General features: G+C 48.7%; 1 protein-coding gene across 2 annotated transcripts in view; it reads left to right on the plus strand.

Moving 5' to 3' along the window:
- Positions 1–261: 261 nt before the first annotated feature.
- Positions 262–16,329, plus strand: part of HNRNPUL1 (heterogeneous nuclear ribonucleoprotein U like 1) — a 33,837-nt gene continuing 17,769 nt past the window's right edge. The window contains exons 1-7 of one of the 2 annotated variants that reach the window (XM_090261234.1): positions 262–279; positions 5,662–5,784; positions 7,945–8,101; positions 10,117–10,190; positions 11,087–11,226; positions 12,783–12,882; positions 14,623–14,735. In XM_090261234.1, coding sequence (XP_090117360.1) covers positions 5,667–5,784; positions 7,945–8,101; positions 10,117–10,190; positions 11,087–11,226; positions 12,783–12,882; positions 14,623–14,735 — 702 coding nt within the window. In that variant the 5' untranslated portion in view covers positions 262–279; positions 5,662–5,666. Of the gene's footprint in view, positions 280–1,614; positions 2,138–5,661; positions 5,785–7,944; positions 8,102–10,116; positions 10,191–11,086; positions 11,227–12,782; positions 12,883–14,622; positions 14,736–16,329 lie in introns of those variants that run through there. The other variant, XM_090261233.1, reaches the window with a different exon arrangement.

Raw genomic sequence — 16,329 nt, forward strand, 5'->3', positions numbered from 1 at the left:
CCGCCAGTGACCACCGGCCCACAAAGGAACTCCTGCTAAGACAAGCCCGCACTGTGTTTGGCACTCTTGACAGACACTGGTTCTTGGGTGTGTCCCGCACTAGACGGAGGAGCCCTTGACAGCGCCCGGACGCCCCCCGGTGGTGGCTCCTGAGAACCAAGAACAGTTCAATCCGGGCCACAAACTTTTTTCGAATAAATCATGTGGGAAGCTGGGAGGAGAAAGGAAGTTGGACGTGGGCGAGGGGAGGGGTGTCTGGACTGGAACCTCCGGGCCCACGTGAGTGTCTGTCCCGCTTCTGAGTGGGTGCTGTGTGTCTAGGTTGCCGTGGTGTAAGCTTGTTGTGTAACAACCCTGTGTGTCTCTATCATTTGATGCCGCCTGCCCGGACAGGCTTTTAGTAGGCGCACCTACACTGCAGTTTGGTGTATTATCCCGTGGGTTAATGCATGTGATCTGATCCCACAGTCATTTATCTGTGTCGTGTGTGCCTTTGTCTTCGTGAGGTTGTGTGTGGTTTTTGTGGGTTTAGGGTAAGGCTCATTGGTCAGCCGGCGTTTGCAGGTGTAATTGTGTATCTTACGGAAGTTTTTTGTCTTTTCAGTTAAGAGACGATAGGTGGTGCAGGGTTAGACACTGTGAGGCTTAGCTACCGACCTGTGTATTTGAGCTTGTCAGTACGGACGTCAAACAGCCAGATATACTGAAGAGCAACTTAAAGGATTTGGGCTATAGAGCCGAGAACTTCTGGAGTCCTTCCCCGAGGGGAAGGGCTCTAGGGTCGCGTGCAGAGCGCCTATTCCACGCGAGATACCTGCCATATAGGAAGACGGTGGACAGGCTATGGTCATGGAAAAGGGCGCCTATATATGACATGTACCATCAAGGGTAGAGGGTGCGTTTTCCTTTACAACTGTTCTCCCATTGTTAGTCTAGTCTCTGTTGTCAAACTCTCAGGACTCTATGAAGTCAAAGGGTTGCTTTTTGCAATGAGGGCAACAGAGTATCTTCCAGATTAAGAATAATGTATCTACTTAATAACTGTTTCATATACTTCCCTCCACCGTTAAATTTGTGAGGCCGTCTGCTGAAGAATGGCCAATCTGGTTAGCTTTTCTCGAAGCGATCAAACTGTATTAGCTTTAGTGAGATAACACAGTAATTGCGATTGGTGGGTATATTGTTTTTGAAACCGCCCTAACGGCAAGGGGCGGGCCCTTCATGAATTCACCTCTTTTCCCGTTTCTTAAAGGCAATAGTGAAAGGGGGGGGGGGTTGTCTGCCTACCCTCCATTTGATTGGTTCTAGTGGCTTTACCCGCTTGCACTCCTAGGGGCGGGAGATCTAGACAAATCAGGATATGTGTTACAGACACTAGTTTGATGTACGGGCTGCGCCGGAAAGGCAGTGGGGCGCGCTCATTCTGGATCTCATCGTTGATTGGCCTGAGTCCTTACTCCCGTTCCCTCATTTGACCCAACGGGGGTGAGCGCACAGTCACTACCCAATCACTGCGCGCTCCGCCTCCTGCCTTTTCCCGCCCTTCTCTGGGGCCGCTGTATCGACGTAGGCCGACGCTTCCTGCCCGGCAGCTCCTGAGCCCTTTCATTGACGGTCTTTTGAAAGCTACTCTCTGATTGACTGAGTCTCCAGCCCGCGCCCGTTGCCCCCATGCGGTGGCCAATTGGCACCCTTGTTGCATAGCATGGAACCACGGAGGAGGGGGAGGCGGCGGCAGCCATTTTGAGTTGCCGCCGCCATTGGAGTCGGGCCCCCCCTTTCCCCCTTCGCCTTCTGACAGTAAAGGTTTAAGGGAGACAGAGCCCTAGGAGGCTGGGCCGGGCTCGGGGGCCCCCGGGGGCCCGGGCCATGGATGTGCGCCGTCTGAAGGTGAACGAACTTCGGGAGGAGCTGCAACGCCGGGGCCTGGACACTCGCGGCCTCAAGGCCGAGCTTGCTGAGCGGCTGCAGGAGACGCTGGAGGCCGAGAAGCCCGAACAGGGGCGACCCGGGCACAACAACGAGGAGGTCGAGACCGAGGGGGGCTCCGAGCTGGAGGGAACCTCGCAGCCGCCGCCGCCACCGGGGCTGCAGCCGCACCAGGAGCCAGGCAGCTACTCGGGGCCGGATGGACACTGTGAGAGTGCGCGGGACGGGGGCAAGGGAGCCCGGAGTCCGGGTCGAGGAAGGGCTGTGGGGCGCGGGAGTCTGCCGCCTGGGGGATCCCGCTAACCGCCGCTGAAAAAGAATCTGGGTACAGGGGCCTCGGGACGACCGGAGGGTGGATCTTGGCATTTGGTGCACGGTAGATGCTGGAAGTGGGGGGCTCTCGGTTTCGGAGGTGAGGAAAGTCGGGGGGTGGGGGCGGGTGTAGAGGATTCTGGAGCCTAGGGCTCGGAGGCCGGAAGCCGTGGTTTCTGGAGCCGGAGAGAGTCGGAAGAACAAGAGGTTTTCTCATGGGGACCGAGAAGGGGCTTGGAAACGGTCATCCTAGGGCTTGGAGCTGGGTGGGTTCGGGGGCTGTGCTAGCCCAGCTCTGGGTTGGGCTTTGGGAGCCGTGTTTTCACAGTTGGGGAAGGAATGACCAGGTTTCCAGGGCTGAGAGTGTTTTAGGGATGGAGGATCCTGGAGCGTGCTGCCGGATGGGGTAACGGGAAGTCTCCTGTTTCCTACTGGGGTGGGTTGGTGAGGTGGAGCTGCTGGTGTTTGGCGGGGGAGGGTCTGTGGACTGAGTGCTCCGGGGTTTAAGGGATGTGGGAGACCACCGTGTTGACTGGACTGTGGGGGACCCACATTTGTCCGAGGATGGCCCCGGGGACTCTGAGATCCAGGACTGAAGGCCAGCCTTGAGGCAGGGGCATTTGATGCTGGGAAATCTGGGGACCTTCTTCTGATTGACTTCTAGAGGAGGCTTAGGGAGCCCTGGTGTCTGGAAGCTGGTGCGGGAGAGGAGGATGCTTCCCTGGACAAGGGACCTAGAGGTCTAGGGCTGGCAAGGCTCTGAGAACGGATAACTTAGTGGCCGCTGCTGGCTGATCCTGGATTATCAGTGTGGAAAACAGGTGGGTGGGGAGGGGCAGATAACAGGTTGGAGTTTGAAGTCGTTTGAGTTTCTGAGGGACAGGATCCTTGTGTCCAGCACAGGTGTGTGTAGCTGGTCTAACACATGTGGGAGAGGGGAGGGTGTACAATGTGGAAGGAGAAAGGGAACAGGGGTGGGGTGCTGGGTGCTCAGGGTGGAGTAGGGGGAGTGTTTCTGGGGCTGAATGTCTCCCTGAGACGTCTCTTTTCTCCCCAAAGCCATTATTTGTGTGCATGGGGGGTGGGGTGGCGGAAGAGGTCTCTGCATCTTCTCAGAAGGTATGCCTGGGAATGAGGAGATAGGATAGATCTGATTGTCTAAAGAGAGGAGCCCTTGGGGTGGAGGGTGTAGATCTGGAGTTAGAAAAGGGTGGCTTTCTAGCAAGACTAGAGACTGGGGATCAGAGAGGTTAAGGAATGAGTAGAAAGGACTCTGGCATCCAGGGTTTGTGGTATTTAAAAAGAGGGCACCCTCGGGGCTAAGGGAATGAGGAGAACAAGGAGCTCAGGGAAGATACAAGATTTGGGCTTAGTGTTAGGTACTTATTTGCTCATAAGATATGGGATCTCCTGGAGGAGGGCAACTTGAATGGCAGTTTGGGGTGGAAGGTAGCCTGGGGGTTGTCCAGGACCCAGGTGCTGGGAAGAATACTTCCCTGTGCAGAGACCTGTGACGGGAGGAAGAGTGAGGACCCGGTGTGCAGGTCTAGGGCCGGAGAGTCCCTGGTGGGAACGCCTAGGGAGAAGATCCGGGGCCAGAGGAGTCTCGGGAAGGCGAGCTAGGTGCTTCCAAGCACAGGCTCTAGACTCAGACATTGTTTCCGGTATGGGCCCATGACCTGGGCGAAAGTCACACTTCACCTCTGTGAACCCTGGTCTCCTTGTGCATACAACAGGGATAATAATAGTGCCCCCTGGATAGTTATGAATGAGGTTACATGTCTAAGGGGCCTAGTGCTGGGTCTTTCTGTTATTAGGAGGTGGATGTTTTAGAGAGTGGAGGACCCCAGAATCACAGCTCCTGGGGCAAGGCTGCATCTGTGGGCCCAGGAGAGAGTCTCCCGGAAGAGAGATGTGAGGCTTTGTGGGAAGAGCACTGTGCTTGGAATCTGGGGGAAACAATGGTTTGAAAGGGCATCCCGTGTTCCACTTCAGGAGATGTTCTATTTCTCTCCCCAACCCGCTACAACAAAATCTTTTGAGCGCCCTTCACACCACCCTCCAACCCTTCCTTCAGCTCTGGTGAACAGACCTGTTGTAAATCATGTGACCTGTGACTTTTCTCCCTTTGGGCTGTACCTGGTTTGTGCCCAGATGTATTTGTTCTCTTGAGAAAGGATCTAGTCAGTTAGCAAATGGCAAAATAGTCTCCTTCCCTGTGGTTCTGCCTCACTTCCTGGCACAGGCACTCGGCTCTAGAGGCGCCTCACCGGCCTTGCCCCTTGGGCGGAGCACCTGCTTGCTGCTCTTCCTAGTTTTCCAGACATCTTTCTGGGTTTGGCTGCAGGGTTCCTCTTGAGGGAATGTCAGGTTTGGTACTCTAGTTTTAGTCCCACTTCTGAGCTTTCACATGTGTTACTGCAACTCCAGGAATGTTCTCTCCATCCTCATCACTTCTCTTTACTTATCTGGGTCCCCATCTTAGCTCCTGGTACTACTACTTTGTAGTCCTTAACACAATTTAATCAGTGTGTGTGTGTTTGTGTGTGTGTAACTATTTGTTTAAAGTGGGTTTATCTCTATAAACTGAAGGCCTCGGTGGAGCAAGTTTATTCTCAGCTGTATCCCAGGGTGTGGTTGTAGTACCCACTCCGTGCATAGTTAATACTGTTATTTTTGTCACCCTTTTAGCTAAGCTCCTGCCTGGGTCGCAAGATACCTTCCTGGAACCCTTCCCACCTGATTCCAGACCTGTCAGGACTTACCTCTAATGAGTCTAAAGGCCACTGTTATCTTGATTCCTGTTTTCTTAACAATTTCTTTCCTTTCTCCCCATTTCCCCTTCAGTTGAGATGATTGCCTCTTATCTTTGCAGCTATTACAATTTGGAAGACAATCTTTAAGAGGGTTGGCTATGCAGGTGGGAATAATGAATTGGGCTGGACAGAGGACTGATTTGTGCTCTGAACAGTCTGAAAGGTTGTGCCCTGAAGGCAGCTTCCTAAGCACTGTACCTTGTCAGAGAACAGCTAGGCCGGTGGTTTTTTACCTGTGCTCCATGGAGTCCCTTGTGTATGCAGAGTAGTAGCCTCCCGCCCTGGAGTGGGGTCTTAGAGGGCGAGGGTGAGTTGGGTCCCTACTCTGATCCTCCCATCTCCTCGCTTCAGAGCAGTTCTGCTTCCGTTGGTTTTGCCTGTTGGGATTCTGTAGAACACGGTCACAGGTGGATCTTCAACCTTTTGAGGGGCAAGAGGGCAGGTCCCCCGGCAGCTGGGGCCGCTGACTGCCCAAACACATTTTCATCTGAAGGTGTTGTCACAACTTTTAGCTTCTGGCAGACTATCTGTCCCTAGGGTAGCATAAAAAAGCCATCTCTAGTCCCAAGAAGGACCCTTCTAACTGGTTGTCTTTTGTTTTAAGATGTCATGGACAATATTACCAGGCAGAACCAATTCTATGAGACCCAGGTCATCAAACAAGAGAACGAGTCAGGCTATGAGAGGAGACCGTTGGAAGCGGAGCAGCAGCAGGCCTATCGCCCAGGTAGGAGAGCACACATGGCCCATCTCTTCTGAGGGCAATGGAATCTACAGGGTGGGCAAAAGCAGGTTTACAGTTCTTGTGGAAAGTAATAATTAATAAATAGTTATATAAGAACATACGCTGTTTTTTCGTACTCAACAGTTATAAACCCACTTTTGCCCCATCCTGTATGCATGGCCTTACCCTCTACTTAGATGCTGTCTTCCCAGAGGGACTTTGCATCTTCCATTTGGGCTTTGTCACTCTGGCAAGGTTCTTTTTAAGAAAAGAACTTAGTCCTCCTCCGAGGTGTTGGGAGAGGGGAGTCTTCCTGCTTACCTCTTTTCAGATGTTAGTGTCAGCACCCTGGAGAATTTAGACCTGGATGCAAATACTTGGGTCTTACTCAGAATCTTAGAATGTGGGAACCAGAAAGGACCTTCTAAATCTAGTCAGGTATTTCCCATGCTCTGAAGATTGTTCCAGGAGATGTTATTAGGGACTTCTCAGAAGAGGGTTCCTTGGCAAAACATATCTGGAAATGTAGCATCTGCTTTACCATCTCTGGGAGAGTCACTATGCTCATTAGAGCATTAAAAGCTCCGAGAAGTCCTGAATTGGGGGAGGAAAAAATCCTCTCATGTGGTTTAAACCCAGAATTTCTTAAACATGTAAATATGTCTTTGCAGAACAAATTTCTTCATTATGCCAGTTTAGGAAACACAGGTGCACTCTAGTTTTCTCCCTGTTGTATACATTGGGGAGGGGGCTTCTCTAATGGCAGAGCTGGAGTTAGAACCCAAGAAACTGACTCCTGGGACTCTCTATTCCTTACCATTTGTGTCCTAGTGTTTGGAAAGCAGGGTCCCACTCGGGTAATTACAGAGCCTGGACTGGCTCCTACCTAGTCTTATGCTCCTTTCCTTGCATTGGGGCCGTAGTGCTGTTTCTCAGTGAATCTAGTTGATTCTTTCTCATTCCACTCCGGTTCATCCACAAAGTGAAATCCCCAGACATTTCTTGTGAGTCGATTTGGACTTTAATAAATGTAGGTTAAACTGCAGATTTATGTCAGGCTCTGTGAGACTTGTGGGATCATTTGGCCCAAGGAATTGGTGGGTGGGTGGGTGGGTGTGCGTGCCTGCACACGCGTATGTGTGCATTTGCACAGGTACTGTTATCAACAGACATTTATCAGGGCCTCCTGTGAGCTCAGTGCTGTGCTGAGAACCGGGGACGCCCCCTTGAGGTGGGTGAGCACCATCCCTGTCCTGGAGAACTCAGAACTTTTGGGTCTGCATGCCAAAGCTGGAGAGTGATCCAAGGTGGTCTTGGGCTGAGTACTGAGATGAGCAGATGTAAGTGACCCACGGCATCAGGTGTAGGCACTGCGGGAGAAGTGAGGTAAGGCTGAGGCCGCAGCTTGCCCCGGATTAGGCCCGATTCTTGGAGTCTGCCTAAGACCCAGACAGTCCCGTGCCCACAGCGTGTTATCCCACCCTGGCTTCCTACTCACAGTATGATTCATTGAGGCCATCACGCCAATGGGCTGGCTTAAGTGAAGACCTTCCCCTCCGGAGCGATTCTGGGCTTTGTGGGGGAGTGATTAAAGCTGGTGGAATTAGCTGCAGGGTGAGAAAATGCTGTGGAATTGACCCTCCCCCCTCTTTGTAAGACTGAAAAAGCTTTATAAGAACTGAGGTGGAGGGATTTTGGGAAGAGAAATTGGGGAAGATAGGCTTGTGGAAGTCCAGTTTAAAGGGGTCTCAGAAATCCTCTAGGGTTTCCTCCCTCTGGGTGCAGACCAGGGTAGCTGCCAACTTTCATGAGCCCTTTGGCAAAGTAGCCGAAGGCAGGCATGCCACCTTCAGGTAGGTTCTTAGCAAGCTAGTCCTTACTTAGTGCTGAAGTCCCCGCTACCTCCCTACAAAGTCTGAGAGTTATCTGACATCTGTCACCTCATCAGCTGCCTGTCCCCAGCCTTCCTTTGTCCTAAACCTCTTCTCCAGTACACCCTTCGGGCTCCCTCAGCAGGCTCCCATTAAACCCGCAAGCTGCTTGTGCCCAGCCCTTCATCACTGTAGTCAGGATCTTAATAACATCTCCCCAGGTAAAGGGACCCAGAAAACTGATAACTGAGGAGTTTTTGAGTGTCTTGACCATCTGGAATTGTCCCGACAGTGGAAGTGAAGGCAGAGATGAAGCAAGAAGCACCCACCAGCTTCCACCCACCTGAAGCATCTCAGATCAAGCCAGACAGACAACAATTCCAGAGTCGCAAGAGGCCTTATGAAGAAAACCGGGGAAGGGGTTACTTCGAGCACCGAGAGGATAGGAGGTGGGTGTGTGAGGCAGTGGCCATGCTGGTTCCAGTAGGTCTCTCTGCTTGTGGCCCAGTGGCACTGGGGCCTTTATAGTAGCCAAGAGGGGCATGCAGAGCAGGGTTCTCCCGGCCCTTGCACTCTTCCCCCAGTTCTTCCTGCATTCACTACCAGATTCAACCTTGACTCATTATCTGCAGGGTCAAGTCCAAACACAGTCTTTCACGTGTAAGACATTAGCCTACATTTTCAGTCCTTTGCCCCGCTGCCCTGCAGTTCAGCACATTAATTATTGTTATTAATAATAATAATTAATTATTATTAATTGTTAATGTCTGCCCAATATCCCTTGATTGAAAAAAGATCTGTTTTGACCCTGGCTGGTGGGGCTCAGTGGATTGAGCGCCCACCTGCAAACTGAAAGGTCGCCGGCTCAGTTCCCAGCCAGGGCATGTGCCTGGGTTGCAGGCCAGGTCCTCAGTTGGGGATGGGCAAAAGGCAACTGAATGGTGTTTCTCTCTCCTCCCTTCCCCTCCCTCTAAAAGTAAATAAATAAAATCTAAAAAAAAAAAAAAATTTAGAAAAAAGATCTATTTCTTCACCCTTCTCTCAAACACTTCCCTTCATCCATGTATTCATTGTCGGTTCTCAGTGCTTTCACCCTTGGGCTGGACACCAGGTACAGATGGTTGGACAGTGGGTTTGTCTTTCTGTTGTTGCCAGTACAGGTACTCAGACATAGACACGAGTAAGCCACAATAGTCGGGAGCTCTTGGGAGGGAGGGCTTCTTTGTCCTGGTCATCCGCTTTTTCCCTTTGCTAAGAAGCCCTCCCCCTCCCTTCACCTCAGGTCCTATCCAGCCCCTCCCTCCTTCAGCTCCTGTGTGAAGCTTTCCGATCACCAACAGTGAAAATGACCATTCGTCTACTCGTAGGACACATCTTATTTCCTGCCTGGGGAGTTCATTCTCTTAACTAGCTGTCACTTTCAGACAGGAACTGGGTCTCACGGGCTGTCACTAAAGTTAGGACATGAAACCCACCTTTTCTGAGTTTCTCCCCGAGTCCCACAGAGCAGAGAAGCCTAGATCTACTTGCCAATGGAGGGCAGAGGAAAACACTTGCTCTGATCCAGGCTGGAAGGAAAAACTTCATAGGGTGGACTCCCTGTGTGAGGGGCTCCTTCACTGATCAAGTTGAGCATTAGCCCCTCACCGGCAGGGCTGGGAGGTGCTTCACCAGGAGGAAACCTACTGCCGATGCAGTGCCAGTAGCGAGATGGGCGTGGGGCACCTGGTTTGGGCACACCGTAGATAAGGGTCCCCCCAACTGTCCCAGACAGGACCCTGGCCGTTAGACCCCACCATTCTGTCATTCCCCCTTTTTCCTATGTTAGAAACCAGTGGTATTTTAATATAGTCTCCTTCTAGTGTTTTGGTAGGAAGATGGATCTTGTTCATAATTTAGGACACTTTTGAGAGAGAGAGAGAGACGGGAAAAAAATGGGTCATTTCATATCCTTTCCAATGTGAAGTTTTAGGAAGCCTGGTACATAGACAGATTATAATAATTGCTGAGGTTTACCCAGGCCTGTGCACACTCCCCTCCTGGCCTGGTGCCCTTCGGGCTGCCGCAGCTTCCCTTCAGTAGGAGTTCGGTATGGAGGCAGTTCTCAACATGCAGAGGGTGTCGGTCAGAGCCCTGGGGTGTGAGAGAAGAGTCCTCTTTGAAAAAGTTCTCCAAATGATGCCTATGGCTGTCTTGAGCAGAATGTGCCCTTTCTGGTCCCCGTCCCCACCTTAGCACTTAACAGTCATTGCTCTTATCGCAAGGATGTAGGATTACAGAGGTATTTGGTTTTGGGGGGTTCTTTTTGTTTGTTTGTTTTATTTTTTTTCCTAATCTCTGTGGGAACAAACTGAAATCTAGGAAACAGTCTGGAGGCCACTTGTAAATTCCAGCAGAGCCTTCATTTCCCTCCCTCTGCTCGTTCGGCCATTCTCATGTGACTTAACTCCTATTTCTGACATAGGGGTCGCTCTCCTCAGCCTCCCGCCGAAGAGGATGAAGATGATTTTGACGACACTCTTGTTGCCATTGACACATGTGAGTCCTTGTCTGCCTATCTGGTTCTGCGTTCTAGTTAGTATTTGGAAACTGCCTTGACCTTCACAGATCTCTGCCCGGCACCATCCAGAGCCAGTGTTAGTCCAGGTAGGGTGCCGGTTTGGCGACAAAAGATCTGCTCACAGCCCAGACTGTGTGATCCTGGACAAGTCATTCCACTTCTCGGAGGAGTAATCTTGCCCTAATACCTCAGAGGACTTTCAGTGACACTCAACAGAGAAGGGATATGAGAGCAATTTGGAAAAAATGAACACCCTGTACTCACGGGGGGTTGTCATCTAATCAGGAATGGAACCTGAGTGCTGCTGGGGAAACTTAACTCTTTGACGACCGGGTCCCCAGTTTCCATTAGCTGCTCACGTTCCTGGTGAAACCAATGCCACTTTGTCCTCTGAGGCATTAACCTGGCCCCTCCTGCTCTCTGTCCTCCAGTTCAGTTTTCTTTCCACTGGATGAGTGGCTTTCCCCTTGACTATGCACCTGAACACTTAGAGGGGTGATTATAGAGGTCCTGTCCTTCCTCAGACCTCCTAAGACAGAATCAAAATGGTAGAGCCTGGGAATCTAAATTTTTAAATGCACCCAAAAGCCAAATCAGGTCTAAAAACTGCTTTTCAACAGAGCCGAAAGTAGACAGCAGTTCATTCATGTATAGTGGCTCCTTTGATCCTATGCAGGCCAGTTTGTCATGGTCTACACCCTTTCTATGGAAAGGAATACTGTAGGCGCTATGGCTGGCTTCTTGTGAACCTGTCCCCGCAGTGTGTCGGCGTGTGTACTCCTGGTTAACACTCTTGGGGAACTTAATCTTTGCCTGTGCGTGTCTTTCTGGGACCTTCTAAACATCAGCCAACTGCAGGCTTTTTCCTCCACAGATAACTGTGACCTCCACTTCAAGGTGGCCCGAGACCGGAGCAGCGGCTACCCACTTACAATCGAGGGCTTTGCATACCTGTGGTCAGGAGCCCGTGCCAGCTATGGGGTCAGAAGGGGCCGTGTGTGCTTCGAGATGAAGGTGAGTGGGAACAACAGAGGGGATAGAGACAGAAAGCAGGTCCATCTCTGGAACAGCTTATCATCAGCCACCTTGGTGAGACCCTCAGTTTTAAGAGATTTGCTTGAGCAAAGACTTTGTGTCCAAGCACAAAGAGTGTAATGAACTTAAAGGAACTATGCCATTGCTGGACAGTATATCAGAAAAGCAGGCCAACCATACATTGCTTCATCAAGCAGATTTTTCCTTGTTGGGATTTGATCCAGGTATTACACAGCCAACCGCTCTAGGGGTGACATGTTTGTAGAACTGAGAAAAGGAGTTGTTGGGAAGAAAAGTGAGCTAGAAAGAATGGACTCAGGCATCACCGATTAGAGGGAGAGCAAGGCAAAGAAAGTTTCTGCCGTCAGGCCACCCTCCTCTCTCCACACTTCCACGTCAGGGTATGTTATGAAAATAGCACATGTTTGTGTTGAACAAAGTTCAGACGGCACAGGACAGTATAGGGTGAAAAAGCAAAAGTTATGCTCACGTCCCCCTAGTCCCTTGTACCCTCAGAGGTCACTTGTATAAACAATTTCTTGTGTGTTCTCCTTGGTATATCAAAACGTTTATGATAGCTAATATTTATAGAACACTGCATGCACTGGATATGGTGCCAAGCTCTTTACATGGATATCTCCACTAATCCTTCCAGTGCCATCATGAAATAGGAAGTGTTATCCCCATTTTTTAGAGGTAGAAGCTGAGACCTAGGTTTATCGTTTTTCATTGACTCTGAGACAGCATTGATTTTAAGTTATGCGTTGCTTTGTGTGCTGTTGACAGTGCTTTCTTACCACATCATTTGTAACGTATGTCCTGATTTTGGAGACATTATCGTGTGAAAACTGGGCATCTGAAAGTCAGTGAAATAGGGTACCTTTTCAGAAGCCACCAACCAATTCAAACAGATATGGTTATTGGGCAGTATAATTTCTAAGTTAATTAGAGATTAAGTCAAAAGGTGCTTTTTATCCTATTCTGCTTATTTTACTTAATACTGTATCTTAGACATTTTTATTTTTTACTTCAGTGCATTAGCTCTGCCTCATTTTTTTTTAAAGTGCTGCATCATATTCTATGGTGTGGATGTGCCATAGTGTGACCAGTGCCTTATGGAAGGTTTTTTTTCTGTTTGTTTCCAGTAATATAAACAATGCCACGCTACATTGCTGGGTTGTACAGCATTGTGCACTACAGTCCTAATACAGACTGCCAGTTTCCCTTTAAAGATATTGCACCAGTTTATCCTTCGACACCAAATATTATGAGTCCTTGTTTTCCCTGCAGCAAATGTTAGAACTAAAAATAACTATTTTGAAATACCTATCTCTGTGGCCATGTACTCTCCTTAGCCCTTTGGTGGCCCTAGTTTCGGTGCATCAGGCCCTTCAGAGTGGCTTAGACACCTTTTCCCCAGCAGCAAAAGTCACTGCTGTCGTGAATGCGTATGAGCTTCTCTCCTGTATTGCCTCATAGCCCCCCAGCCTCCAGAGAATGAATCAGTTCTGAGCCCTCCTATTTTCTGTCTCCAGATCAATGAGGAAATCTCCGTGAAGCACCTTCCGTCCACGGAGCCTGACCCACACGTTGTCCGTATCGGCTGGTCCCTTGATTCCTGTAGTACCCAGCTAGGTAAGGGGAGGGCAGCTGAGCAGTCCAGAGGAGAGCAGGTGCCTCTGTCCCTGGATTCTGGAGCTTCCTAAACTTCTCTTCCCAATGTTGGACTCAACTAGGCTGGGGTGGAACAGATACAAGGATCACGTATATGCCACTGCCCAACTGGGCAAACGAAATTCAACTGAACGGACCACAGTTTTATAACAACTTTCCTATGAAAAATTCATCCTTCATCTTTTAGGAGAGGGTCCAGAGTTCTCTTTAGAAAACTGTACCTTTTCTTTAAAAAAGATTACTTGTCTCCTGTCCTCAAACCATACTGAAAATAAAAATAAGTTTTTAAGCCCCATTAAGTTCCGCCTAGGATTTTTCTGTCCAGAGCCTAGCCCAAAGGAAAAGGAGAAGCAGAGAACACTGGGGCCCGCAGGGCTGGTTGGCAGAAGTAGGGGCTGCCCACTGAGAGGTTTAATTTTCCCCAGGACTCCAGGCCTCAGTGACCTTCTGTCCCCAAGTGACTGATTTCAGTGACCAGTGATGGTTTCTTTTGCCTCAGTCATATAAATATTCTCATTATGGTAATAATACATGCATGCTTGTAAAAATTCAGGCCATACAGAGGGAAAATTTTTAAAAACCTACACATGAGAGATTACCGTTGTTAAGATTTTCATCCACTGTCTTCTGGACAGTTCTTTTGTCCTTTGTGTATCTCAAACTGGGTCATACCATGGAAACTAGTTTGAAGCCTGATTTCTTTTCCCTACTTAATACTATGGATATGTTTTTATAAATAGGTATAGTGTTTTGGCCACTTTATAATTTTCCACTTTATAGTTGTAGCACTTACTTAGAAACGTTTTGTAGGTCATTTTAAGTTGATTGCAGTTTTTTGCTGTTAAACAGTTGTCTTTTTACAGTTGTTCTATGACTGTTCACTTAAGACTGATTCCTAAAAGTAAAAATGCTAGCTCAAAAGAAGTGTAGAGTTTTGATACATATTAATGCTTTTTAAGACTTATATGTCATCTCATTTTATCTTTTTCTCAGTTTTGAGATGTAAGTAGTGTGTAATTGACACAGATGAAGATAAAAAGCTCAGAACAGTTGAGCAGATGTCCAGGGTCACACAGCTGGTTGACAGAAGAACTGGGCCTGGAATTCATGCCTATTGGCTCCTGCTTTTCTGGCAGGATGCTCCTTGGGTTCCTCGCCAAGGATCTCTGTACAATCCAGGTGTCACCCAGGGCTCTTGGTATCTCACGTTGCTTCAGCCCCCAGTTCTGTAGCCTGAGGAAATCCAGTATCTTTCCTAGGGGTTAGACTTCATGATCTCCAGAAGCAAAACCCAGTCTCTATTGATTGCTGCCAAAAAAAACCCTGGCACCAAAAGTTGATGCCATTAGTAGATTTGACTGATTCTGAGTATCACAGAGAAGGGTTGCACATCAGCATACAGCCTTCCTCTATCCCGGCTCCTCTCTTACCCTCCCTTTCTTTCCACATTCTCCCTTTCTATGCCAAGCAGTTCAGCTCCTGCTCCCAGACTTAACACCTGAACGCATCGAGCCCTCGGGAGTTCTTCATGTGCAGTGCAGAGCTTCCTTTCAGTGAAACTTTCCTCATCTTTCTGCCCCAAAAGTATCTGATTAGTGAACTAGTAAAGAAAAAAAAAAATTTTTTTTAAGTACGTGACAACCATAAAGGCTGTTGAGACCATCACAGGTATAATCTGCCTTTGCCTATTTCTTTCATCAGGCGAAGAGGCTTTCTCCTATGGCTATGGAGGCACTGGGAAGAAGTCAACCAGTAGCCGGTTTGAAAACTACGGAGACAAGTTTGCAGAGAACGATGTGATTGGCTGCTTTGCGGTGAGTGCTGGCATACTGTGGGAATTGGCAGAACCAAATGTCGGTCCCGTCAGGTGGCCCTGCAGCTGTTTTCTTCAGAGCATCTCTGTTCACTGTCTGCACCATCTCCAGCTGCTGTTCCATTCCGCTTTGTCTCTTGGACAGACTGGAATGTTTGCTTTCATTTTGTGCAAAAATCTACAATTGCAACTGCCTGGTCTTTTGAGCAAACGTGTCCGATGGCACCTTGAAGAAGTTTGGGGTTGTCAGGTGTGCACACCCTTCCTCCATTCCTGGATATCAGAGTAACATTTTCTAAACAGACCGAGGAATTTCTTATCTTTCTCTGCCACCGTATAGCCCGTCTCCTCCGAAAGCAGCGGTGTTGGCACTTGCCTTGCTTTGGTGTTCTCTCATCCCTAAACTTCTCTCTTTCTTCACCTCACATTGGCTGAGCCAGGCTTCCTACAGTGCACACTGCCTTCCAGGAGGACAGGGGTGGGTGTGAAACAGGACAAGGTAAACGGTACCTGAGCTGCTGCCAGACTTCAGTCTCCAAGAGCAGTGACCCACACAGTGCTGTGGCTGTCAGCTCGGACCTAGTCCCCGCCCTTCCACCCACAGCCACGGACAGCTCGCCCTCTCTGTGTTTCAGTCTACTCTAAATGGGACTCTTCACCTGCTTAAGAATTTTGTGTGGGATCATTAAGTTCATCCTTTAGAAGCACTTAGAATAATGCCTAGCACAGGGTGTGTCTTCAGTAAATCCTACTTAGTACTGTTGTCATTAGGAGTTAGAGACGTTTATAAAATGTGCCTTGAGACCCTGACAGGGAGTTGCTGCCCAGGTGGACGCTTCCTCCTGGTCTCGTTCTCTCTCCCTTCCTCAGATTTGCACACATGTACTCTTTTTATTTTCCCCTGTGTTTTTTCATTCTTACTTTGAAATAATTTCAAACTTAAAGAAAAACCCTAAGAACTCTCATAGAGCCTTGTCCAGATTCTAGCATTTACCATCTTCTCAAATACATATGACTTTATCTGACCTGCGAATAGATTGCCTACATCATGTCTTTGTTTCTTAATACTTCAGCATGCATTTCTTAACCACAGTACAGTTATTAAATTTAACGTTGATTGAATGCCATTGTCTACTCGTCAGTCCACATTTGAATTTTGTCAGTTGCCCTAACAATAGTCTTTGGAGCAATTTTGTTTTTGGTTCAGGGTCCAATCCAGAATCACTTATTGTGTCCTCGTTGCCATGTCTTTAGTCTGAAACAGCTTCTTAAGTCTTTTTTAATAAAAAACATGTTTGCTTAAACAAAAATTAACCATGTTTATACTTTATTCTAAACCTTGAATTTTTTCCATTTAACAGTAAATCTTGGCTATCTCCCTGTCTACACAGATGATCCAGATGTAACTGAGTTAAAAAACATTTTTGAATAGTTAATAAATTCACATGGTTTGCAAAAACACAGAAAATGTAAGAAGGTGTGCAGCGTAACATCTTTTTCAGATCTTACTTTTCCACCCCTTGTTCACATATGCCTTCCTCCACATGTGGACCCACTGATAGTCAGGCTTTCTTCTTTCACTCAAGAAGTAGCAT

The sequence above is a fragment of the Furipterus horrens genome, unplaced genomic scaffold (assembly GCF_987537825.1).
Source record: "Furipterus horrens unplaced genomic scaffold, mFurHor1.1.pri manual_scaffold_13, whole genome shotgun sequence".
Lineage (NCBI taxonomy): Eukaryota > Metazoa > Chordata > Mammalia > Chiroptera > Furipteridae > Furipterus > Furipterus horrens.